Source organism: Oreochromis niloticus, linkage group LG12 (genome assembly GCF_001858045.2).
Source record: "Oreochromis niloticus isolate F11D_XX linkage group LG12, O_niloticus_UMD_NMBU, whole genome shotgun sequence".
Taxonomy (NCBI): Eukaryota; Metazoa; Chordata; class Actinopteri; order Cichliformes; family Cichlidae; genus Oreochromis; species Oreochromis niloticus.
The window spans coordinates 905,992-932,173 of record NC_031977.2 but is presented as its reverse complement, the minus strand read 5'-3'; the positions used below and the strand labels follow the sequence as shown (position 1 = coordinate 932,173).

Genomic DNA, 26,182 nt, shown 5'->3' with positions numbered 1-26,182 from the left:
ATTAATGTATTAATTTTGTAACATAAATTAACTGTGGTGTACAGTCACACATCTTTGGAAAGCTGAGTTCAAGTTCTCTAGCCACACCCAGGCCTGATTACTGTCGCACCTGTTCTCAGTCAAGAAATGGCTTAAATAGGACCTGCCTGACAAAGTGGAGTAGACCAAAAGATCCAGACATCATGCTGTGATCCAAGAAGTTTAGGAACAACCAGAAACTAAGTAACTGAGATCTATCAGTCTGGAAAATGTTATAATGCTGTTTCTAAAGCTGTGGGACTCCAGTGAGTCACGGTGAGACCCATCATGGCAAAAACATGGCCACCATAAGAAAGAGACTGGGCAACTATGGCCTGAACATAGAGGTGTGTCTCAGGTTTGCCAGAAAACATCTTGATGATCCCCAAAACTGTTGGGACCGACTCTGTGGACCGACGAGACAAAGGTTGAACTTTGTGGAAAGGTGTGTGTCCTGCTACATCTAATGCAAAAGTAACACCGTTTGGCTTCATCCAGTTCTTACATCCAGCTGTGATGTTGAGCACATCCAAGTCTCAGACCATGATTCTCAACGGCAAAATTATGGACTACGCATGAACTGGAAGTGAAAGTCGATATACGTTCCTGTCATCACAAACTGTGGGTCATGATTAAAACAATGAGATGGAGGCTAGCAGTGGTTTGGGCATCTTGGCCACAATGCCCCCTGAGCACCTCCTAAGTAAAGTGTTTCTGAACTGAACATGTAAAGTACAAACAGAGTCCCAGTGTGTGTTTTTTAAAAATCAGGGGGAAAAAAGGGGAAAAAAATCATACAGAAATGAGAAATGTCTTGTTTTGGTCTCAATTTTGCCCCAAGTGGAGGAGTTTGTTCATAACTGTTCATGTTTTCCTTTTTCTTTCTTTCTTTATTCATTCATTTCCATTATTATTATTTCTAATAATACTCACAGTAAAAGTGTGACACAACAGTTTCAAAGCTGACAGTCAGGAAAGGGGAAAAAAGAACATGGTAAAATAAAAAAAGAAAAAGGACAGACAACATAATTAAATCATCGAGCATAAGTAGAAAAACTCAGTGGCTCGCCAACTCCTGTCCCTGTAAGAAAAAACATACATAAACCAAATAACAAAAGAAAAAAAACAGATAGAGAAAGAAAAGAAAAATCTTGTGTGTGTGTGTGTGTGTGTGTGTGTGTCACAAAATACACTTAATAATGAGGGTGGGAAGTCATAATAATGCCCCCAAGGAGCCAGTAAATGTCTCCTGGGTCTGTCCACAGTCCCAAGAGTACTAAAGACCCAAGGCGGCACATCTCAACCATAACCATGTGCCGTTCCAGCAGAGGGAAGCCAGAGGCTCAGCTGAAGGCCGAACAGCAAGTCCCAGAGAGCCAGAGGCAATGGGCAGCCGATGCCCCCCATAGGCTGATCAACATCCAGTCACAGGACCAGGAACCTGCATTTTGGGGATGGTCAGTAACACCTAGCAGGGAGCAGTACAGATGGGAAACCCCCACCCCACTCAAAAATCTCCCAAAGGGGCCAAAGGTCAGCAAGCCCCAGACCCAGGCCAAGCCACACACATACACACACACAGACACACACACACACACACACACACACACACACACACACACACACACAGGTGAGCAGGTGCTCTGTCAGACAAAGGTGATCTTTGTCTCAAACTAGTTTCCCCAAATGTTTTGATTCCTTTGGATCTACAAGAATCACATAACTCACTGCAGCAAAGCTTCAACGTAATCAGTCATTTCTCCAAAATCTCAGACTGCACAATTAGTTGGAATAAATCAACCTCCACTATCCTAGGGTATAGATCATCTCCATCACTTTGCTCCCTTGGTAACATTTGAGAAAACAGAAAAGGGAAAACACAGGAAGTCAGTCCTTATTGATCTAACTATTTCAAAGAAAAATATACAAATATCTTTAAAAACTTGAAGTCAAAATAATATTTGCATTTTAATTACTGGATCAATCTTCTTAAAGAACACATGGCAATAACAATATAGTTTAATATAGTTTAATAAACAATATAGGTTCAATGAATGACAGTTCATTGACATTTAATGGGACTCTTTCTTTTTTTTGGATTAGACACTGAGGACAAAAGCCACCCACATCTACATTAAAAAAGAGCATTTGCCACTGTGTTTGCCGTCAGTATCATCATTCATTACATATTGTTTTTCCCCTTTACTTTCAGTATTATTATTTTTAACAATTGTATACTATAGTATTGTTTTTTTTTTGTTTGTTTGGTTTTTTTTGCCTGTCCCATTTTGTTCTTTAGCCGTCAGAATTGTTGTCTGAAGACCAACAAGGATACCCAATGGATTTATTTTGCCAAATGGATCATCGAGGCCTTGTCGTATTGGTCCATTTGATCGACCTTTGTTGTTATTATTTATTTTATTTTATTTTCAGTTGTTACAGACGGGACAGACATGACTGGGGGATAGGAAAGGGAGAAAGAAAGCGAGGAAGGAAAAGAAAAACAGAAGGGGAGAGGGACAGTGAGAAAGGGCACTTAAAAAGAGAAAGAGAAAAAAAAATCTCCTGGATCACCTGTTGAGAGAAAAAGAAGAGAAAACAAGCAAAAAAACCCAAAACAAAGCAGCATGCTAAACACAACACCATCGCATTAATCTAGCTAAGAATAAACAGCAGTAAATACTAAATATTGAATGTTGTTGTGCAGCACGCAGGACAGACAACGCACAATGTGCTTTGAAGTAGCAGCCAAGAAAGGTGTAGTTTATGTCTATGAACAGTGAACACCCGGGATCCCCAGACGAGGGGTCACCCAGTAGCCACAGAGCAGAAGCCAGGGGGGCTGCACCAGCTGTGCCAGAGTGAACCGAGCCGCAGGCCCAGAGGCCGGAGGCCCGAGGGCCCCCCACTCCCTGGAAGAGGCCTGACCGAGCAACAGGTGCCAGGCCCCGCCAAGTAGCCACCGGGAGTGAGCCGGTACATAGCTGAGCGCCCAGCCCTGGACACCAAGAACCACCGGCAGGGAGTGTGGTGAGGGGAGATAGACCTCCATACTTTGGAGGGCCTGGGAGTTCCCAGAGAGGTGGAGTGTAAGACCCGACCTGACATATAGACACAGACAAACAGGCACACAGACACAAACATGCTTTCCCACCCTCATGCACACATATACAAACACTCAGCACTCACCCAACGTAAGGATAGACATAAATGGACATGTACACACAATCACACTCCCCAAACATACTCTATACCCCGGGTCCAGGTACCCTCGCCCCCAGAGGGGGAAACGGCACCCAGACCCAGGAGATGTTACCCTTTCCCCCAGGGTGGAGACAAGCAGACCGCCCCAGGCTCTGCAGCAGCAGGGAGGCCAATCGGACAGCCAACACCTCCTCCCAGCCCCCCGCCCTGATGGCCAGCAGAGAACGGGGGTGTGTGAAGACCCCATACCTCCCTCCTCCCGCTCATGTGTAGTGTTGCTGCGTGTTGTTCTAAAGTGCATTTAAAATACGGGAGGGCATGGTGCTGCTGCCAGAGAGCAGCAGGTGTTAGCACGGCCCCTCCCGAGAACCCTCAATGTCTACATGGATTTAAAATTGAGAGGTGGGCACCGGCGCCAGAGGGAGGGTTGAATACACAGACTGTTAACTGGGCGCCGTTAACGTGCCCACCCTCAAGGCCCTATATATATATGTGTTATGAGAGTGTGAGTAATGTGGATGTCTAAGTTGTGGAATAAAATTGAGGCACAGGTGGCCAGAAGGGGACGGGGGGGGGGGGGATGCCTCCCCTGCGCCCTGGTGACATCCCCGCACCCCAAGGCCCTACCTGTGTGGGTGGGTGTGGTGGAGCGGGAAGAGGGAGGCAGCCGGGGATGGGGAGGAAAAGAAGGGAGGGGCAAGATGCCCCTCCCTAGGACCAGCTCCCCCGCTGACCCCAGTACGTACCCACCAAGGCAAGGGAGCCCAGGCCCATCCAGACCGGGGCCTACGGTAGCAGCACCGCCAAGCCCCACAGGACCCGGGGCAGCCCACCCGACCCCACCGCAGAGGAAACTGTACCCACCCTAACATTCAATCATCTCCCAGACTACACAAGACAATAGACACCCAGGTTAAGTTTATTCTCCACCTCTCCTATGTCTCTCCCCCACCTGCAGAGTGGACTCCTGCAAGGATGGAACAACCTCCCTGCCAGTTGAAGAGCCCCCCAGTTAGGCCGATGCACCAGAGGCCCCCTGCGCCGGGGCTGAGCCCCCGTGCACCCACCCGCCCACAACACACCAACGAGGACCGAAGTCCCCAAGGCCCAGCCAGAGCCCCAGCATGGAGGCGAAGCACCCCCCAACCCCAAGCCCCACGCCTGCCCTGGATCCACTCAGGGGCAGCCGGGCTACCAGGCAAGTAACCTACGTCCGCCAGCACAGACCCTACCCCAGCCCTGCTGCACGCAGCCACGAGGAGAACACCCTCTGAGAGTGACCAGAGCCACTAACCAGGTTATGACCACAACCCCCGGGTTAAGCCCTCCAGGGGTAACGTCCCTAGGGATTCTCCAGATGCCCTAAGTCCGTCCCAACCTCTACATCAACCACAATAGCTAATGCGGGACCAAACCACGACCCCCCACCCCTGCTAGGTGATGGAGCCGATCAGAGCATACTATAGTGGCCATCACCAGTAGGCGGTAGGTGAACTGTCTTGACCAAGGACACAACGACCGAGAGTGTCCGAGCCAGGGCTCAAACCGGCAACCTTCTGATTACAAGGCGAACTGCCAACTCTTGAGCCACGGTCGCCCTAAATAGCACTAATAATAATAATTATTTGATGTAAAAAAAAGTTTATGAGAATCATTTTATATATTTTTCCATAGCATTACATTTGAATTTAACAGTTCAATCTTTCAAATAACAGACAGATATTTGTGAAATCATGATACATTTGTCAATGTATTTTAACAATCTAAATACGCATATGTACAGACAGATATATTTAAAAAACAAGAAAATTATGTTTTATTACATTACAGTGATTTTACGTTAATTTACATTTGAAATGTGAAATCACAGTCTAATTATTTAAATTTAATGATATTCTAGAAGAACAGAACAAAACTGTAAAATACACAGTAAAATACTTTTATATTAGGATGTTTTTTTACAGTGTATCACTACGCTCTCTCTCTCGGCTTACTAAGCAGTTGTTAGCTGGCACTACTATTACTATTGCTACCACTACTATCTGATAAAAAAATAAGAATATTAATACATATTTATAGCTTAGTTGTGTACTTTTTAAATTCATCCGAGTCACCAGCCTCAAAAATCACAAGTTAACAGCAGCTCAGATTAGAGTCCAGATAAATGCCACACAGAGTTCCAGTAGCAGACACATCTGTTCAGAGGAGACTGTGTGAATCAGGCCTTTATGGTCAAATAGCTGCTGAGAAACCACGACTAAGGAAAAGCAACAAGCAGAAGAGATTTGTTTGGGCCAAGAAACACAAGGAGTGGACATTAGACCTTCTGTGCTTTGGTCTGATGAGTCCAAATCTGAGGTCTTTGGTTCCACCTGTTGTGTCTTTGTGTGATGCAGAAAAGGTGAACAGATGGTCTCTACATGCATGGTTCCCACTGAGAAGCATGGAGGAGGAGTGATGGTGTGTGTGTGTGTGTGTGTGTGTGTGTGTGTGTGTGTGTGTGTGTGTGTTTACTACATAATTCTGTATGTGTTCATTCATAGTTTTGATGCCTTCAGTGAGAATCTACAACATTTTCAGCTCTCATCCAAGAGTACTTCTTCCGTTCCTAAAGCAGATGGTGGAGGTATATAACGCCTGCCCCTACTCTGTTCAGGGGATAGTCATTCAGAGTGGATTGACAGTCTTTCAAACCATCTGTTTTCAGACAACATCAGATGTGTGCACTGTGGTCACACCAGCATCGCATCCATCCAAGTTACACGGTTTATTAAAAGAATCAAATTACAGCATTTACATTTCTGTTAGAATACTTTTAATTAAGTGCTTTAGCTCACTTACAATGAAAATTACAAAAATCTTGTTCATGTAGTATGTTAATACTATTGGAAGTAAAAATAACTTGAACTCTAATTTTGAAAACACACATAGAGCTCTGACTTGTATGAGTCTGTGTGAAGCTCCTTCTGTGGTCTGGGAGAGAGTCCTGTAACTCTTTGTCTGCAAAATACAGAATATAATGACCAATGTTGGGCAGGTTACTTTGAAAAAGTAAATAATAATATTTACTAGTTACGTCTTAAAAAAGTAGCTAAGTTTTGCAAACAACAAAGTTATTTGCAACTATTTACCTAAAAATGCAGCCAAGGCAGTTATTTAAATTACTATTTCAAACTATTTACAGAACAATCAGGTTTTCTGCATCAAATAAGAGTCACACAAATTATTTGTGCCACTCCAAAAAAGAATTTCTGTCCACTATGAGATAAAGGAGAACATCACAGCCTGATACCTGCAGGCCTGACAGCAGCAGGTGTGTCTGTAATCTGTCTTTCAAGATTCAAGAGCTTTATTGTCAGTACAGCAGTACACACAGTATACACAGTGTACAGCGTACCGAAATTCTGTTTCACCACAAGCCCCTCATGGTGCATTCATAAGTATATAAAAGATAGAAAACTAGGATTTACAAATATATAACGTGCTAAATTTCTGTAAAATTAAGAGGTAAAAAAGTACTAATTACTAACTATACAATACTATAATGATAACTATACAATACTAACTGTACGATAAACAAAGACAGGACAGAGCCAATATGAAGTGGATTGTGCAGCAGGTATTGAATACCAGGTTTGAGTTATTGTCAGGATATTGTAAAGACAGGACGAACACATGTGCAAGATGCAAAATGTGCAGATATAGGATTATGTAGATGTGTGTTCAGTAACTATGTGACTGAGTGTGCAAATAAGCATATTGTTCCCAGGTGGATTTGTGGAAGTTTGTGTTGCTTTTGAGTCTTTTGGTGAGGACTGTAAGGTGTTTGTAAAGGTGTTTGTGTATATCAGTTCTTTGGTGGTAGTGAGTTGAGGGCTCTGACTGCTTGGGTGAAGAAGCTCTTGCAGTGTCTGCTCGTTACGGTTTTGATGCTGTGAAACCGTCTGCCAGATGTAAGGAGGGAGAACAGTGCATGTGAGGGGTGGAGAGTGCCCTTCACTGTGCTGTTCACACGTCGGATGATGGGTTTGTCGGACATTTGGGAGATGGGTGGGAGAGGGCCTCCAATGAGCCTCTCTGCTGTCCTCACTATCCGCTGGTGGCTTTGTGGCAGCACCTGTGACATTCAGCGGTCGCCACGTTGTTCTGACACACACAACAAAACCATTGACTACACTACACACTAGCTTTAGACTCCAAATACGCTAAACTCTCACATCTCAAAACTCTCTCTCTCTCTTTCACTCTCTAGCTGCTGTCACTCCTAAAACTTCCCCCTCTTCCTGAACAACCAAATATCATGTTGCCATATCACATATCATATACATTTTTCCACCAATAGGAAAGGGTGGGGTTTTTTTGGTTTTGGTTTTCGCTCCCAGGGGCAGAGTGCTTTCTAGTGCTTTCCTAAGAAAACGCTGTTTTTATCGTTCCTTCACTCAGTAAATATAAACAACGATAGTATTCAGGAAAAAAACATCCATGTCTTTAAGGACCTTATTTTGTGCACTGGTGTGCAGTCAACAGGAAGTGCCCATCCACAAACAGTTCGACAAAGTTGGAAGCATGAGATTGTCTAAAATCTCTTGGTGCTGAAGCATTAAGAGTTCGCTTTTACTAGAACTAAGGGCCGAGCTCCAACCCGAAACTACAGGGTGGACCATTTATATGGATACACCGTAATAAAATGGGAATGGTTGGTGATATTAAAGTCCTGTTTGTGGCACATTAGTATATGTGAGGGGGCAAACTCCTCAAGATGGGTGGTGACCATGGTGGCCATTTAGAAGTCGGCCATCTTGGATACATCCATACAGACCATCCAGGTCTTTATGTCTTTAAGACATTCCTGCAGTTTAACTAATTGGTGTGTGTTACCTGGCTTCATGGATAGATAGAGCTGCGTGTCATCTGCATAGCAGTGAAAATTTATGCTATGTCTTCTGATGATGCTGCCTAAGGGAAGCATGTATAATGTAAACAGAATTGGTCCTAGCACTGAACCCTGTGGAACACCATAATTAACCTCAGTGTGTGAAGAGGACTCTCCATTTACATGTACAAATTGGAGTCTATTAGATAGATATGATACAAACCACTGCAGTGCAGTACCTGTAATACCTACAGCATGTTCTAATCGCTCTAATAGGATATTATGGTCAACAGTATCGAACGCAGCACTGAGGTCTAGCAGGACAAGCACAGAGATGAGTCCACTGTCAGAGGCCATAAGAAGATCATTTGTAACCTTCACTAAAACTGTTTCTGTGCTGTGATGAGCTCTGAAACCTGACTGAAACTCTTCAAATAAGCCATTCCTCTGCAGATGATCTGTTAGCTGTTTGACAACTACTCTTTCAAGGATTTTTGATATGAAAGGAAGGTTGGAGATTGGCCTATAATTAGCTAAGACAGCTGGGTCTAGAGATGGCTTTTTAAGTAAAGGTTTAACTACAGCCAGCTTGAAGGCCTGTGGTACATAGCCGATTATTAGAGATAGGTTGATCATATTTAAGATCGAAGAATTAATTAATGGCAGGACTTCTTTGAGCAGTTTTGTAGGAATGGGGTCTAAAAGACACGTTGATGGTTTGGAGGAATTAATTATTGAAGTTAACTCAGAAAGATCAATTGGAGAAAAAGAGTCTAACTTAACATCGATGGTACTAAGAGTAGCTGTAGATAATATTACATCTGTGGGATGATTATTGGTAATTTTTTCTCTAATGATAAAAATTTTATTTGTGAAGAAGTTCATGAAGTCATTACTAGTTAACGTTAAAGGGATGGTTGGCTCAGTAGAGCTCTGACTTTTTGTCAGCCTGGCTACAGTGCTGAAGAGAAACCTGGGGTTGTTCTTATTTTCTTCAATCAGTGACGAATAGTAAGATGTTCTGGCTTTGCGGAGGGCTTTCTTATAAAGCAGCAAACTATTTCTCCAGGCTAAATGATGATCCTCTAAATTTGTGACACGCCATTTCCTCTCCAGCTTACGAGTTATCTGCTTTAGGCTTTTTTGGAGGTCTGTACCTATTTATTCTGCAGAAATCTGGCGAGCTCTGCACACTGTGCTCCTCAGCGTCCGTTGACCCCACTCTGTGCAGTCTACCACTTTGTGGCTGAGTTGCTGTCATTCCCAGTCACTTCCACTTTCTTATAATACCACTAACAGTTGTCTGTGGAATATTTAGTAGTGAGGAAATTTCATGACTGGGCTCAATGCACAGGTGGTATCAAGGTAGAATTTACTGAACTCCTGACAGTAACCTGTTTTTTCAAAAATGTTTGACGAAGCAGTCTGCATGCCTAGTTGCTTGATTTTATGGACCTGAGGTGACAAAAGTGATTATAACACCAGAATTGAATGATTTGCATGGGTAAGTGAATACCTGAGGCAGGGCACACCTCAGGTTGCCAGTCTGTCACAAGGCTAACAAAATAGACTAATATAAATAACCTCAATGTTGGATTAAACCTTACATGCATGCCTCAGGTTGTTGGTAAAGTCATATTACAGTCATTATGTGTCTTTTCACCTGTATGTCTGAAACAGTTTTTCAAACACTGTCAGAATTCTAAAAACATTACAGTTTTTTTAAATGTTTTTAACTTTTAAAAGGTTTAGTTAACAACCCAATGCCAAAGTTTGTGTAGATGAATTCTAGATGAATATTATTTTGTTACACTATTACACCATCTATTACAGTAAAGGTTTTCTTTGATTCGTCAGAGGAAGTTAAATACCTTGAATCATCTAGCAGAATCATACTGATGCTTCGTCAATCCACAATTTAAAGATTCGACCAACTTTTATCACCAAACAGATTAATTCGACGAATCAGAAGAAGTCTTTTAATGAATTACCCTAAAGGATTGTGTCTGTGACTTTTTGATTTGTCATAATGCTTACCCTGCCACTCCCTTTGGCTTTCACTTGGTTTTCACATTTTTCTGTGTTAACGTCATCACACAGTGTTTTATTGCATCATTTGAGTAAGTTGTTTTAAGGTTTTATAACACTTCAAGATTCCACAGTTTAGTATTTTATATTTGTGCTTTTGCATGCATTTGCTCCATTTTTGTTCTATTAACATTAAGAAGTTTTTACAATTATAGCTCTTAATGAGCAAACACTTGACTTCAGCTATCATCCATCTTACAATTAGGCAGTATCACAGAGCTGCAAGTGTAGAAATGTTTTAACTAATAACTGAGCTAACTGCACTTTGTGTCTGCCCTATGCTGTCATCTTCAAGCCCACATCCTAATGATGAATCCTTAAAATACTAATGTGTGAGAATGCTTAAGCAGCAATAATAGTAGAACAGAAATATATTTTTGTCCTCTCTTTTGTAAAAATGTTCAGATCAAACAAAAGCATAGAATATCATTATACCAATATTTTGTGTTCCAGTCGGGGACATTCTACAAGAGTGCGTACAACCTCCTCTTTAAACTAAATCATTCATACGCTGACGATGACGACTGTGCTGTACACTTTCCTTCCTGCCTTCATTTATGGAGTTGAGCAGAAGTAGATAAACAGTTTGCTTCCCCTGTGTCCCGACATCAGTCATTCATTTCAAGGGTTAAAAGCACAAAGTCAATGACAGGAGAAATTCTCTCTCCATTATTGGCTCAGAGGTGCATAGTGAATGCTTAAGCAATGAAGTCAAGCATAAAGATGATTACTGCACTACTACAGGCCCCTGTATGGCCACATTGTTCTAATTACAAATTCTTCTTCTCTTAGCAGCTGAGAGATTAACTGAAGATGACTGTCAGACTGTGTGCAGAGTGGATTTCTTCCACTCTCTCTGCCATTGCTCAGTGTTATAATGACACATAGTCTGAAAAGATTATTTGTGCTGACAAAAGGCCTCCATTGACACTCCTTTATTCCTTATATCTCTTTCAGGGAATCAGAGAGACAAATGTAACACCTTCAGTATTGAAAACACATAAGTCTTGTTTTAAGAGGCTTGTGCCTCAGACAAAGGCGAGGCTTTTATTTATTACCTCAATCTTTGTTTGGTTAGCTATGTCTTCAGCAAAATAATAGTTTTATAGATTGGCACTGATACATGTTTTAATCAGTGATAAAGTGATGAAAAGCTGCAGAGGGAACGTGGAGCCCTGCTTGGCTCTAGTGCTGGTCGCTGCACTTTTTTAACTATAGAATTCAATTCCCTCTGCAACTCGTGTATTGTATGAAAACAGTACAATATATCATGGTTTGGGTTTTTTGCACTGTAAAAGTTTGCTGATTTTACAAGCTAAATCTGCACTGCAAAGTTTTTTATTCATCTGGTTAAATATTATATTGCAAGTTAACTAACAGACACATTCATGTATTAGTTGCAGCGCCACAGCAAAGTCTTTGTCTTGCAAGGATCTCATCATACAAAATCATAAATCTTAAATGGACTGGATTCAGAGTTTTATTGCGAACTCTGCGCACAACACAATATGTAGAATAGACACCACAAACAACTGAAACACAATGTGAATAGCTGAACCTTTGAATACTCAGAACAGAAGAACGACAGCAGCAACAACAATGATGGGGGAAAGTACTTTAACTCTTCGCTGGTTGTGCTTTCAGTATTATGGATTATCTACATATTATAGCTGTGTGCTGTCACCAAGGGGCTCTGTCAAAAACATATGTCTGTGGTCAAGTCTTACACTGTTGCTGGTCCTTCAGTGCGACACAGAGATAAAGTTTTACTGCACAATAATTATGACACAAAAAGATGGGTTTTTTAACATATATATATCTCACCCTCATGGTCAACTCCACTACCACCCACTTTATGTTCAAACCCACATTTTAATAAATCAGTGTTCAACTTACAGGAAGTGTAAGTAAATGGTAAATGGAGTGGTTCTTATATAACGCTTTTCTTCTCTACCTGAATCCTCAAAGTGTTTCATGTAACTTGTCTGATTCAGAGAGGTGGCAGAGCGAGACGGGGCGACATACACACTGTGGAGTAGAGAAATTATTGTGAAGTTACACTGTGGGCTTCTTTGTGTAAACTGTATTGTGTTATAAATCCCCTCTGAAATATGTATTCATGTATTACTGCAATACTGAAACACATATGTGTATATAGATGTAGGGGAGTGTGTAGCCAAGCAAAGCCAGTGCTATGTATACAGCAATTTAAAAACAGCAACCCCTGACCACAGGGCTGAACACAGGAATACAAATACAGTAGAATAAAATAAAAATGAAATAAATAAAAAAAATTCTAAATAAATAGAATCAACGTTATAACAAAAATCACCAAAGCCACACAGAAGAGGTGGGTCTTAAGATAAATCAGCAGTGAGGAGGCCTCTCTAATGTGTAACGGCACCATGACGGAAGAATCTGGATCTCTGCTGTGTCCTCATTCAAGAGCAGCCGGTCAGCTGATCTGACCAACCGGGAACAGAAGCTCAGGTGTCGCAGCCCAAAGAGATCGGGTTGGCAAGGCTGTTCAATGACTTGTAAACAATTTTAAAATGAATTCTAAAGTTATCCACTGAGAATTAAACTGGACCAATATGTTTCCTTTTCTGTGTAGCAGTTCACAGCTGTGTGGCTAACACCAATACAAAGTAATCTACCTACCATGATAAAGGCATGGATTACTATTTTAGAATGATCTGACAACATGTTTTTTGTCTTCACCGGTTGTGTCAGGTCAAAGACGCTGTGTGTTACCATCGCACTGATCTATCACATCACTGTCCATCCTAAAATCCAGCTTTGTGACATTAAATGGTGACAGGCTTTAAATAGTGTGCCAGAGGCTCCCTGTGTACAGGACAACACCCACCAGTGACACCACAATCACCTCTTTCTTATTTTAATTAAAATTCAGGAACTTTGGAGCCATTCATGCTTTTAGTTCCTTTACTCAGTTAAAGTCTGTATAGAGTCAGCATCGTTCTGTTTTAAAGGCACATAAACCAGTGAAAAACACCTCATGTAACGTTGCAACATCAGAGCACATAGCCGTGATGGTCTCAGGAAATAAAACATCTCAGCTGAGAATCAGTGAATCCGGAGGACGTTTTGTGTTTTACGTTTCAAAGTAAAAACGACCCTGGGTGAGTCAACATTTACTCATACACGAGGCACTGATTCTGCTTTTTTAGCCAAACAAAGAGTCCTGATTTTGAGCTATCTTTGATACAGAAATCACTTTTTGTCTGCATGAAGCCTTTTCTGCACTTTAGTTAACTCAGAGTGATCTCCAGGCTCTGCACCTTTCAGAATTACTGCCACTATTGTCTTGTGTGGAGAGGGAAACATCAATCTTTTCTTTAATAGTGTCTCATTCATTCACATGCCATCAACACAAAATGAAGCCGTAATTACTGGCCTTAATTGATGTGGCTTTACCACCTAAGATGATACTTCAGAGCTTTCTTCCCTTTCACTGTATAGGGCCCACTGCTGTTGTTTGCACTATACTTCTGCAGCTATTGATCACTATTATGGCAAATCCAATGGCCACAATGGAACTCTGTCAGCAAAATGCAGGTTAATTATCTCAGGGTCAACCACTTTGGAGTCTTTACAAAGAATTAGCTATTCTCTTTACACCCAACAATAAATGCAGATAGAAATTATTATCAGAGCCCTTTTATTTTGCTAATAAGGGCACAGGTTGCTTTTTGTCTGGAGTATATTTGTAAAGTTTTCATTTATCTGTTATTCTGTTGTTGTTTTTCTCTCATGTTAATGTTTTTTTCTTATAATTCATGCCTATTACATACAACACTGTTTCCCCCGAAAAGTTGTAACATTGTGTAAAACATTGATAAAAAAAAATGAAAAAGGAGCATCAGTCAAAGTAATCTAAAACCTATTTTCCTGATCAAACATCTCACAAATAAATATAAATAAATAAATATGTTAATTATGACAATATTACTAGCATTTCACAATCGATGTGTCTTTAGTGTTGTTAAAGGAGTGTACGCTGCACCACAGAGGTAAATGTTAGAGTTTGATGTCGTCTAACCACATTATACTTTTCCAAGTGTCGTCACAATAATTTAGGCCTGAAATTATTAAACCTGAATATGGGGATTGGTGACCAGGAGTACCTAACTGGCACTGTGGGATTTGAAACTGTAATGGCTTATTGTGTTAACACTGGTTTTCTTGGTGACTGTGGGCCCAGCAGTTATGACATCATTACCATTTTTTCTTGTGTAGGGTAAATTTATTTGACTTCCAGTGAATAATTGCACTGGTTGTCATTTTCTCCCCATGTTAGACTTAGAGACTTAGAGTTTTTTATTGTCATTGTGCAGTTTCTTGCACAGCAAAATTGGGTAGCTGGACCACAAAGGTGTATATGTATACATATATGTGAGTGAAACTATATACATGGAGTATGCATAAGAAACATTGAAACAGAAACATTGTATACAAGAGCAGTTATATAGTATAATAAATGAATAAATAAGGGTGGAGGGGCTATGGTCCTTTAGGGTGGAGATGGTAATTCTACTGAGATCAGAATATTGCACAGGACCGAAAAATATTGTGCATACCAAAGATATTGCACATGAGCCAATAAAAAAAAAATATATATATATTGCACAGAACAATGAAAGACTGAGATATTGCACATAGATGATCAAGGACATAGGTGGTCCTTTATAATTGCCCTGGCTCTGGAGAGACATCTTGAGCTGGCAATTAAGTCCAGGGAGGGGAGTGGACAGCCGATCACCTTCTCTGCAGTTCTGATGACCCTCTGTAGTCTCTTCTTGTCAGCTGTTGTGCAACCAGGGTACCACACAGGGATGGCGTGCACCAGCACACTGTCGATAGTGGCACGGTAGAAGGACACTAGGAGTTCAGTCTGCAGCCTGTTCCATCTCAGAACCCTTAGGAAATGGAGGCGCTGCTGGGCTTTCTTCACTAGGGATGATGTGTTTGTGGACCAAGATAGGTCCTCAGATATGTGGGGCCGAGGAACTTAAAGGAGGACGCATAGTCACCTTTTATGGAAAGGGGAGGGGGATCAGTTCTTGTCTTGCAGATGTCCATGACCGCTTCCTTTGTTTTCTTGGTGTTTAGGTTGAGGTTATTGTAGCTACACCATTCTGACAGTCGCTGGACCGCATCTCTGTAGGCAGTGTCATCATCGTTGGTGATGAGCCCCATCAGAGTGGTGTCGTCTGCAAATTTGATGATGATGTTGATGTTGCAGGGGTGCATGGGGGTGCAGTCACTGGTGTAGATGGTGTATAAGAGTGGACTCAGCACACATCCCTGTGGTGAGCCAGTGCTGAGTGACAGGATGGATGATCTCTGGTTGCCAACCTTGACTGATTGTGAACGGTCTGTGAGGAAGTTTCTGATCCATGCACATGTGGAGGGGGGGGGGAGTCCAAGTTTACCAGCTTGTCTATAAGAATGTCTGGGATGATGGTATTGAAGGCCGAGCTGAAATCAATGAAGAGCATCCTTACTGAAGTCCCAGGTGATGCAGAGCGGAGTGGAAATTGCATCCTCTGTGGACCTGTTTGCCTTATAGGCAAACTGGTGGGGGTCGAAGCTGGGAGGGAGGCAGTCCTTTATGTGTTTTAGGACCAGCTTCTCGAAGCACTTTGCAACCACTGGAGTCAGTGCAATGGGTCTGTAGTCACTGAGGCTGCTGATGGTGGTGGACTTGGGGACTGGGTCTATTGTTGATGATTTCAGGCAGTGAGGGACAGAGGCATGTGTCAGGGAGAGGTTGAATAGTCTGGTGAACACAGGAGCCAGCTGGTCGGTGCAGGCTCTGAGCACTCTACCAGGTATTCCGGTTGGGGTGAGAGAAGAAAAACAGGATAAAGACATGCTGTGGAAGAGAGACAGAGATTAATAACAAGTACGATTCAATGCAGCAGCCTACACTTATTGCAGCATAACTAAGGGAGGATTCAGGGTCACCTGGTCCAGCCCTAACTATATGCTTTAGCAAAAAGGAAAGTTTGAAGCCTAATCTTGAAAGTAGAGATAGTGTCTGTCTCCTGAACCCAAACTGGAAGCTGGTTCCACAGAAGAGGGGCCTGAAAACTGAAGGCTCTGCCTCCCATTCTACTTTTAAATACTCTAGGAACAACAAGTAAGCCTGCAGTGTGAGAGCGAAGTGCTCTAATAGGGTGATATGGTACTACAAGGTCATTAAGATAAGATGGGGCCTGATTATTTAAGACCTTGTATGTGAGGAGCAGGATTTTGAATTCTGGATTTAACAGGAAGCCAATGAAGGGAAGCCAAAACAGGAGAAATCTGCTCTCTCTTTCTAGTCCCTGTCAGGACTCTTGCTGCAGCATTTTGGATTAACTGAAGGCTTTTCAGCAAGTTTTTAGGACATCCTGATAATAAAGAATTACAGTAGTCCAGCCTGGAAGTAATAAATGCATGAACTAGTTTTTCAGCGTCACTCTGAGACAGGATATTTCTAACTTTAGAGATGTTGCGCAAATGGAAGAAAGCAGTCTTACATATTTGTTTAATATGTGTGTTGAAGGACATGTCCTGGTCAAAAATGACTCCAAGGTTCCTCACAGCATTACTGGAGGCCAAGGTAATGCCATCCAGAGTAAGAATCTGCTTAGATACCATATTTCTAAGATTTTCAGGGCCGAGTACAATAACCTCAGTTTGATCTGAATTAAGAAGCAGAAAGTTAGCAGCCATCCAGGTCTTTATGTCTTTAAGACATTCCTGCAGTTTAACTAATTGGTGTGTGTTACCTGGCTTCATGGACAGATAGAGCTGCGTGTCATCTGCATAGCAGTGAAAATTTATGCTATGTCTTCTAATGATGCTGCCTAAGGGAAGCATGTATAATGTAAACAGAATTGGTCCTAGCACTGAACCCTGTGGAACACCATAATTGACCTTAGTGTGTGAAGAGGACTCTCCATTTACATGCACAAATTGGAGTCTATTAGATAGATATGATACAAACCACTGCAGTGCAGTACCTGTAATACCTACAGCATGTTCTAATCGCTCTAATAGGATATTATGGTCAACAGTATCGAACGCAGCACTGAGGTCTAGCAGGACAAGCACAGAGATGAGTCCACTGTCAGAGGCCATAAGAAGATCATTTGTAACCTTCACTAAAGCTGTTTCTGTGCTGTGATGAGCTCTGAAACCTGACTGAAACTCTTCAAATAAGCCATTCCTCTGCAGATGATCTGTTAGCTGTTTGACAACTACTCTTTCAAGGATGTTTGATATGAAAGGAAGGTTGGAGATTGGCCTATAATTAGATAAGACTGCTGGGTCTAGAGATGCTTTTTAAGTAAAGGTTTAACTACAGCCACCTTGAAGGCCTGTGGTACATAGCCGATTATTAGAGATAGGTTGATCATATTTAAGATTGAAGCATTAATTAATGGCAGGACTTCTTTGAGCAGTTTTGTAGGAATGGGGTCTAAAAGACACGTTGATGGTTTGGAGGAAGTAATTATTGAAGTTATCTCAGAAAGATCAATTGGAGAAAAAGAGTCTAAATGAATATCAATGGTACTGAAAGTAGCTGTAGATAATATTACATCTGTGGGATGATTATTGGTAATTTTTTTAACAAGACTAACAAGATAATCGACCTCTGTTGCAGTAGCGTTCAGGTAGCTGCTCTGCTCTGTGTTGGTACAGGGTTGGATCATTCAGGAAATGATCAGACAGGAGAGGGTTTTCAGGAAACACTGTTAAATGTTCAGTTTCTATGCCATATGTTAAAACAAGATCTAGAGTGTGATTAAAGTGGTGGGTGGGTTCTTTTACATTCTGAGAGAAGCCAATTGAGTCTAATAACAGATTAAATGCGATGTTGAGGCTGTCATTTTTAGCATCTACATGGATGTTAAAATCACCCACAATAATTATTTTATCTGAGCTGAGCACTAAATCAGATAAAAAGTCTGAGAAATCAGAGAGAAACTCTGTGTAAGGCCCAGGTGGACGATAGATGATAACAAGTAAGACTGGTTTCTGAGTTTTACAGCTGGGGTGGACGAGGCTAAGCATCAGGCTTTCAAATGAATTAAACGTCTCTCTGGGTCTTTGGTTGATTAATAGGCTGGTGTGAAAAATTGCTGCCACACCACCCCCTCGGCCTGTGCTTCGAGGTTTCTGGTAGTTAGAATGATTTTTTCTATTTTGCATTATTATTAGCGATGGGTATTGATAAGATTTTCACGATTTCGATTCCATTTTCGATTCTGTTTAACGATTCGATTCTTTATTGATTCTCTTATCGATTCTTATTTTTAAAAAGGAGAACACTAAGGTCGATAAGCTTAGAACTTTGTTTTATATCTTCTCTTTGAACAAGATAGAAATTTAGGAGTAACATGGCCTTACAAACCCAACAGTGAGATCTTAAGAGATCCACAGCCTACGGCTCTTCAATGGGGTGTCACAGGGTCCCCAGGAAAAAAAACTGTAAATGTAAAATAATAAAATAAATATTCTTCTGTAGCAATAACAAAGTATAACATAAATTATTCTGTAGCAATTACACAAGAATATCCAGTAATGTCCCTGCCTACAATTAAACACATTCACTTACCGAAAATTGGGGGCATCTGCTGTGGCAAATGGGTGCAAGCCTTTGACCACAAACTTAGTCACTGCTCGGTGACATTCGTCTATCCTGGCCTGAAAGGAGACGCTAACGGTAGACTGCAGCGAGAACTGCCAGCCAGACTCTGTCTGTCTCTCTCATCATGGTCACCTAAATGCAGCGCACAGTAACGGCAGGTTTTGTAATAAGGCAGATCGCGCTAACATAATATGCACTGTTAGTTGATTAATTACCTGCCGTATTAACGGGAGAGGACGTGCAAACGTTACCGCTGCTGCTGCTGGGTTGAGATTCACGAGTCCGGAGCGGAATTAAAAACACGACATTCATTTAAGGTTATCGCGTGTTTTGTGAGCAAATGCTTTTGCATATTCGTAGTGTTTCCTCCCTTAATGAAATATCTACTTTGCAAGTATTGCAAGTTGCCCTGTTGTCATCCGTTCTCGTAAAGTATAACCAAACTTTTGAGCGTTTGAGCCGCTTAGGCGCCGTGTTTCCTGCCAGGTAAATGATGCTCCGCAACGTGGTGACGTCATTCGGGGCGACTGGAATCGATAAGGGAATCGTTTGCAAAAATGGCAAACGATTCCAAGCAATTGAAACAGTGGGAACCGGTTCTCAACAAGAACCGGGTTTCGATACCCATCCCTAATTATTATTGAACTTTGATTTTGATATTATTTATCATTTCTAGTCTTTTGGCTTCTTTGTTAGTGTTTGTTTTCTGGTTTCTGTCTGTGTTTCGTAGTTGCTCTGTCTCCCCTGTCTGCTGTATCCCCTTGTCAAGTCCGTGTCTCTGTGTTTCCTGTTGTACTTTAATTGACTCAGGTTATTGTATCAGGTTTTGCTTCCCTTGTCTCGTTAGCCCTGATTTGCCCCAGCCGTGTTTCCCTTCTGTTTCCCATTCCCTGATTGCTCCCTCTGTGCATTTAAGCCCTGTGTTTTCCTTTGTCTGTGTCGTGATCGCCATCATCCCATGCTGTGTGTTTTGTCTGTCTGCCTGCTACTTTAGTTTATTTGTATTTTCAGTCTAGTTATTTTATGTTCAGCAATAAAGCTATTTTGACTGCACTATTTCGCCTGCGTGAGTCTGCACTTTGGGTCCTCCTTACCACCACTCCTGCCTGCACACAGCCTACACATGACAGAAGCACCTGCAGATTCTATTTATAATATTTACTCATTGCGTCTTTATGGATTCAATAGCTTTACTGTAAGCAGTGCAGCTGCAGAAAGATAACACCTAGGCTAATAGCTTAGCCCATGCAGTCTGTGTGGACAAAGGTAGCTTAGCCATCCTTAGCTGCTGCCCAGGAGATTGTCCTGAGCCAACCGCATCCGGTTGATGGTGGGGAGTTGGCTGTGTTTGTGGTACAGTATCACTTCCTGTTTCTGTTACAACACACAGGGGTGTTTTTGGTTACCTTACCTGTGTATTCAATTTTATAAATACCGTCTTATTTCTATGGACAAGGATTAGAGCCACTGGAAAGAGAAAAAAATGAGGACATCCTATTCTCAGAATTTTGAGATTAAAGTCAGAATTCTGAAAAAAAAAGTCTGACATTTTTCTCAGATTCTGGGGGGGAAAAGTCATCCCAATTTTTTTTCCCCAGTGGCTCTAATCCTCACACCAGCCTATCAATCAACCAAAGACCCAGACAGACTTTTAATTCATTTGAAAGCCTGATGCTTAGCCTTGTCCATCACAGCTGTAAAACTCAGAAACCAGTCTTACTTGTTATCATCTATCGTCCACCTGGGCCTTACACAGAGTTTCTCTCTGACTTCTCAGACTTTTTATCTGATTTAGTGCTCAGCTCAGATAAAATAATTATCTTTTCTTTAAAACTTCATATCACACCAACAAAAAGGTTTGCTCTCACACTGCGGCTTACTTATTGATTCTAGGATATTTAAAAGTAGGAGGGAGGCAGAGCCTTCAGCTTTCAGACCCTTTTGGTGGAACCAGTTCCCAGTTTGGATTCGGGAGGAAGACGCCCTCTCTATTTTTAAGCTTAATCTTAAAATTTTCCATGTCAATAAAAGTGGAATAGGGCTGGATCAGGTTTTCCTGAGCCCTCTGTAATAGGCCTCGGCTGCTGGGGGATTCCCATAATGAGTGTTTCTTCTCCGCTTGCCTCTTTTTACTATTTGTGTTTATACACCTCTTTGAATTTAATCATTTGTTATTGCTGACCTGTGGCTGTCTTCCAAAGTATGTCTTTATCCTGTCTTTGTCCCATCAGGAATGTCTTTCATGATTAAGAACTCCATCTGTTGAAATAATAGACTGCTCATTTCTTTGTAGGTAGTTAAGATTATGAACTCAGCAGGGGATCAAACACTTTGTTCCCATGTATGCATGACTAAAACAGTGTTACATTTCGAGTGAATGTGCACATATCAGACTTAAAAAAAACCCTTTCTTTTATGTTATATTTCATGTTCCTGTCAGACATTTTACTGGGTTGTGATAAATAAGAAGGTACAGACACGTATCGATAGTAGGAACCTCAGTTAATGGAATTGATTGTGAAAATAGTGTTTGCTTTCTGCAGGAACTCCAGTGAATCGGATTCCTATCATGGCCAAGCAGGTGTTGGATCTCTACATGCTCTACAAGCTTGTTACAGAAAAAGGCGGCTTAGTGGAAGTCATCAATAAGAAAATATGGCGGGAGATCACCAAAGGCCTTAACCTCCCTACCTCTATTACCAGTGCAGCTTTCACTCTCCGAACACAGTGAGTATAAGAACAGCTTACCGGTCATCTGGGAACTCTGGATGACCAATTCATGATATTTTTTTTTTTTTTTTTTTTTTTTTTGCTTATTTTAACAAGTGAATTTTAGATTTATTGTGTATTTTTTATTTTCCTTGATAAAAAGAAAAAAAAAAGGATTATTTGGTCATAAATGTTTAGCCAGGTGATATACACTGTTGCCTCAACAAGAATATTCATTCATATTCATTTCAAAATGATTTTTATCTACTTAATCACCTCTTCTCACTTTTCCTCTATAAAACTTTGTGTTTGCAATCAAAATATAGTCAATATGACGTCTTTTTAAAATCAAATATGTTAAATTCAGAGATTATTTTAGATTAGTGGATCCTTAATGTCCCACTTACTCCCCCCTCCGGTCCTTGTATCACACACACACAAACACACACACACTCTGTATCACTGTAAAAATAAAAGGACATCAGGTCCTTGAGCTTCTCTCAGATGTAATGAAAGGTAAGCTGGGGGGACTTCAATCTCATTCAGTCCCACCTTTCTCAACAAAATATGTAACATTAAAACAAAAACAATTTAAAAAATAGTCACAAAAAATCAGGAAATCATTAGCATCTTCTTTGCAGGTATATGAAGTACCTCTACCCATATGAATGTGAAAAGCGGGGATTGAGCTCCCCTGGCGAGCTTCAGGCAGCTATTGACAGCAACCGCCGCGAAGGCCGAAGGCAGAGTTATGGCTCAGCCATCTTGAACTGCTCTCTTGTGGGAAGCCAAAGCCTTCTGTCCTCACCAAAGATACAGATGTCCCACCTACCCATTCCTACTCACAACAGTGGCCAAATCTCCCAGGTTCCTGTGATCAAGAAAGGTAAGAGACAACAGCAAGGTATAAGATGGTAACTAGATTTTACCGTCATTTTATACATTTTATTTCCTGCTTTCTACTGCATCGTTTATTCAACATTAGTTATAGCTCAAGGACCTGATGTTGCTGTTTTTTCATGTGCTCTTTTCCTAATTTGTTATGCTATGATGTTTATCTCTCTTATATGCACATCTGTCTGGATCACAGTCATAGACCTGGTGTTGTTGCTTGACACAACAAACCCCCACCCCCACCCAGCACACACACACAAAAACACAAAATAAAAAATCAACTTGTGAGTATTATATTATATGTTTTTTGAGAGGGATCAGCTCAAAGTGTTGCCATAAAGGAGAAACTGTTGTCCTTTCATTAGGTTCCAAGAAAGCATGCTACATGCTTTGCTCCAGTTGAAATGCCAACACAACCACAACCACAGACAATTACTGTGAATCCACTGGGTTTGATTCATAAATCACGCCAACACTTAGGCTACCTTCTGAAACAGCATCAGGAATCATCAGTGACGTCACTTGCCCTTAAAGCAAACCTTGATACTTCGTAACTTCTTACTTCTGGATTTCTCGACACATGCTCTGAAACCGCGACACAGTGCGTCGCATCTCTAGCTCTTTCTGTTTGCCCTGCCTCTGATGCCCCTGGAAACATATCACGTGTTTCGCCTACGCAGATTCTTGGATTTCCTTCCCTGGTGTGTGGTGAGCCAACCGTTACTTGAGAGAGTGATGTGTGAATATATTTACTGTAAATAAACGCACTGAACTACAGTGTTTTTCTGCTTTCCAACTTCCCTCTGTCACTGATATTTCATATTTCATCTGTAAGTCAAAACCTTTTACTTTTCAGCTAGACCCCATTCCTCTCTGCTTCCCCTCATATTTGCTATCATCTACTCTACACTTACCACTGGAACTGTTCCTGCCATCTTCAAAGTTGCTGTAATCACCACAATGCTGAAAAAAACAGGCTGAGATCCCAATAATTTTGATAATTTTTGTTCTGTCTCCAATTTACCATATCTATCAAAAATTCTCAAAAAGATAGTTGCCACACAACTCCACTCATACTTAACTAACAATAATTTATATTAACAGTTCCAGTCAGGTTTTCGCCCCTTCCATAGCACTGAAACAGCGCTAATAAAAATAACCAATGATCTTCTCATGGCAGCTGACTCTGGTTTACTCTCCATTCTTTTTCTCCTCGATCTGAGTGCTGCTTTTCGTACTATCTCTCACTCAATTCTCCTCAGTAGGCTAGCCTCCATCGGTCTCTCCCATACTCCACTACCCTGGTTTAAATCATACTTGTCTGATCGCACTCAGTTTTTTCGACTCAAATCCTTCACTTCTCAGCCCTCTGGTCGCGGGCGTGCCTCAGGGATCTGTCCTGGGCCCCTTCTTTTCATTATCTACCTTCTTCCGCTTGGACACATTTATCGTAAATACAGTATTCAGTTTCACTGTTATGCTGCCAGCTTTATTTGTCCACTAACCCTGATTCTGCTCTCCTCCCGTCCTCCCTCACCCTCTGTTTAGTCGAACTAAATTCATGGTTCTCTTCCAATTTTCTCAAATTCAATGGTAACAAATCAGAGCTTCTCCTGGGAGGCACTAAATCAACACTATCCAGAACTAATAGCATTTCTATTACAATCAATAACTCCAAGAGTTTCTCCATGTGTGAAAAGTCTGGGTGTCATCCTTGATAGTACTCTATCTTTTAACTCACACATCAATAACATCACTCGGTCTGCATATTTCCAACTCTGTAACATTAGTCGCCTCCGTCCTTTTCTCTCCCCACATGCCACTGCCATTCTTGTTCATAGCCTGGTCACTTCACGGATCGATTACTGCAACTCTCTTCTTTTTGGTCTTAGTCAAAAATCTATCCATCAGCTTCAACGTGTCCAGAACTCTGCTGCTCGTGTTATCACCGGGACCCCTTCTATGCACAACACGTTCTCACTCCCAAAGCGTAACATTTTACGCTAGGTGACAAATCGTCAACATAATACGTTTTCGGCCACCCAACGCGTTCCTACGTGACGACATCGGAAAACTGCAGACACATGAGAACTGTTTGGACTCAATCTACACATCTTCGCGTTTTCCCTTAAAATCGCTTGGGAAAACACTATTTCACGTCACTAAAGTGCTGCTTAAGGTTAGGAATAAGGTCATGGTTAGGTTTAGGGATAAGGTTATGGTTAGGTATAGGGATAAGGTTAGGTTTAGGCGTAGGGATACGGTTATGGTTAAGGTTAGGAATAAGGTTATGGTTAGGCATAAGGTTATGGATAAGGTTACAAATAAGATTATGGTTAGGCTTAGGTATAAGGTTAGGTTTAGGGCTGCAATACAAGGCTGGAACCCGCCACGTACCATAACAACGTGGAAGGTCACCTTTCGCGTTCCTCAGGAACGCCGCGGGACGTGACAAAACGTCAGGATGTTACGCCTCGGGAGTGAGAACGGGCTCCTATGCACCACATCCCCCCTGCTCTGCAGCAGCTTCATTGGCTTCCGATCAAATAATTGATACATTTCAAGATACTTTTGTATATGTTTAAGGCTATTCATCATTTCTCGCCTTCATACCTCTCTGACCTGGTTCAGATCACCGTTCCTTCTCGGTGTCTCAGATCCTCTTCCTCTCTTTCACTTTCCGTCCCTTCCCCTCGGCTAGCCACCATGGGGTGCAGAGCTTTCTGCTGCTCTGCTCCTCGTCTTTGGAATTCCCTTGTTCCTGATATAAGAAATATCACTTCCCTCCCTCTTTTTAAGTCTAGACTCAAAACCCACCTGTTCACAATAACCTATTCCACATAAGCTTTTCCATTCTACTATTTATTTTTATAATTTTGTAAGTTGTTATGCTGTTGTTGTTATTGCTTATCTCTATTCTGTTGTGTGCAGTGTCCTTGAGCGTTTTGAAAGGCGCTTTTTTAAATAAAATTTATTATTGTTATTATCATTATTATTATTATTATTATTACAGTCCTGCGAATCAGTCCTACCTGCTTACCATGACGATGATCATGTTCCAGATTGTGGACTTCTTTTGCGACAAGGTGCTTAAATGGGCTAAAGCTGTGTTAAACAATAACCCTAATCTCTGTATTAAAGAATTCATCTCATAATTCTAGAATATTTTTGATAAAGAGTTGAATGTTGACCTGGCTGCTCATCGTCTTTTTACCCTGAAACAAGGTAAGCGGACTGTAGCCGACTTTTTGGATTTTTTGATTGTGGCTGAGGAAGCGGGGTGGGAGGAGAAGACCCACAGAAGAGTTTGATTGATTGATTGATTGATTGATTGATTGATTGATTGATTGATTGATTGATTGAAGCCTTTATTTGTCACTTGCAGTTGCCTGCCAGAGAAATTGGACCTCCTCCGACCGTAAATACAATACACAAACATCACAATGGGGAGACAGGTCAGAACAGGTAGCATAATAAAAACAATGAAATGTACAACACAAAAAGGCAGTCGAGGAGGAAAAAGAAACTCAGCTCATCCTGATTTCTAATGGGGGATGAGGATGAGAACAGAAAACCAAAACTCCTCAGCACTGAAAAGCACATGTATCTTCACAACACCATAAAACACAATACAAGCAACAGGGGTATATGCCAATGTACGCAGCAGCATCAAGGACAGCTGTAAACTCTGCGCATCCTAAAGTGATGCTGAACATCCGTCTACATCGGAT

At 41.5% G+C, this 26,182-nt stretch overlaps 1 protein-coding gene across 1 annotated transcript in view; it reads left to right on the top strand.

Annotated features, from left to right (window-relative positions):
* arid3c (AT rich interactive domain 3C (BRIGHT-like)) overlaps positions 1-26,182 on the top strand; it is a 66,065-nt gene that overhangs the window by 23,287 nt on the left and 16,596 nt on the right. Inside the window, 2 exon segments of the mRNA XM_019366227.2 lie at positions 21,392-21,575; positions 22,199-22,443. Of these exon segments, the coding sequence (XP_019221772.1) occupies positions 21,392-21,575; positions 22,199-22,443 (429 nt within the window).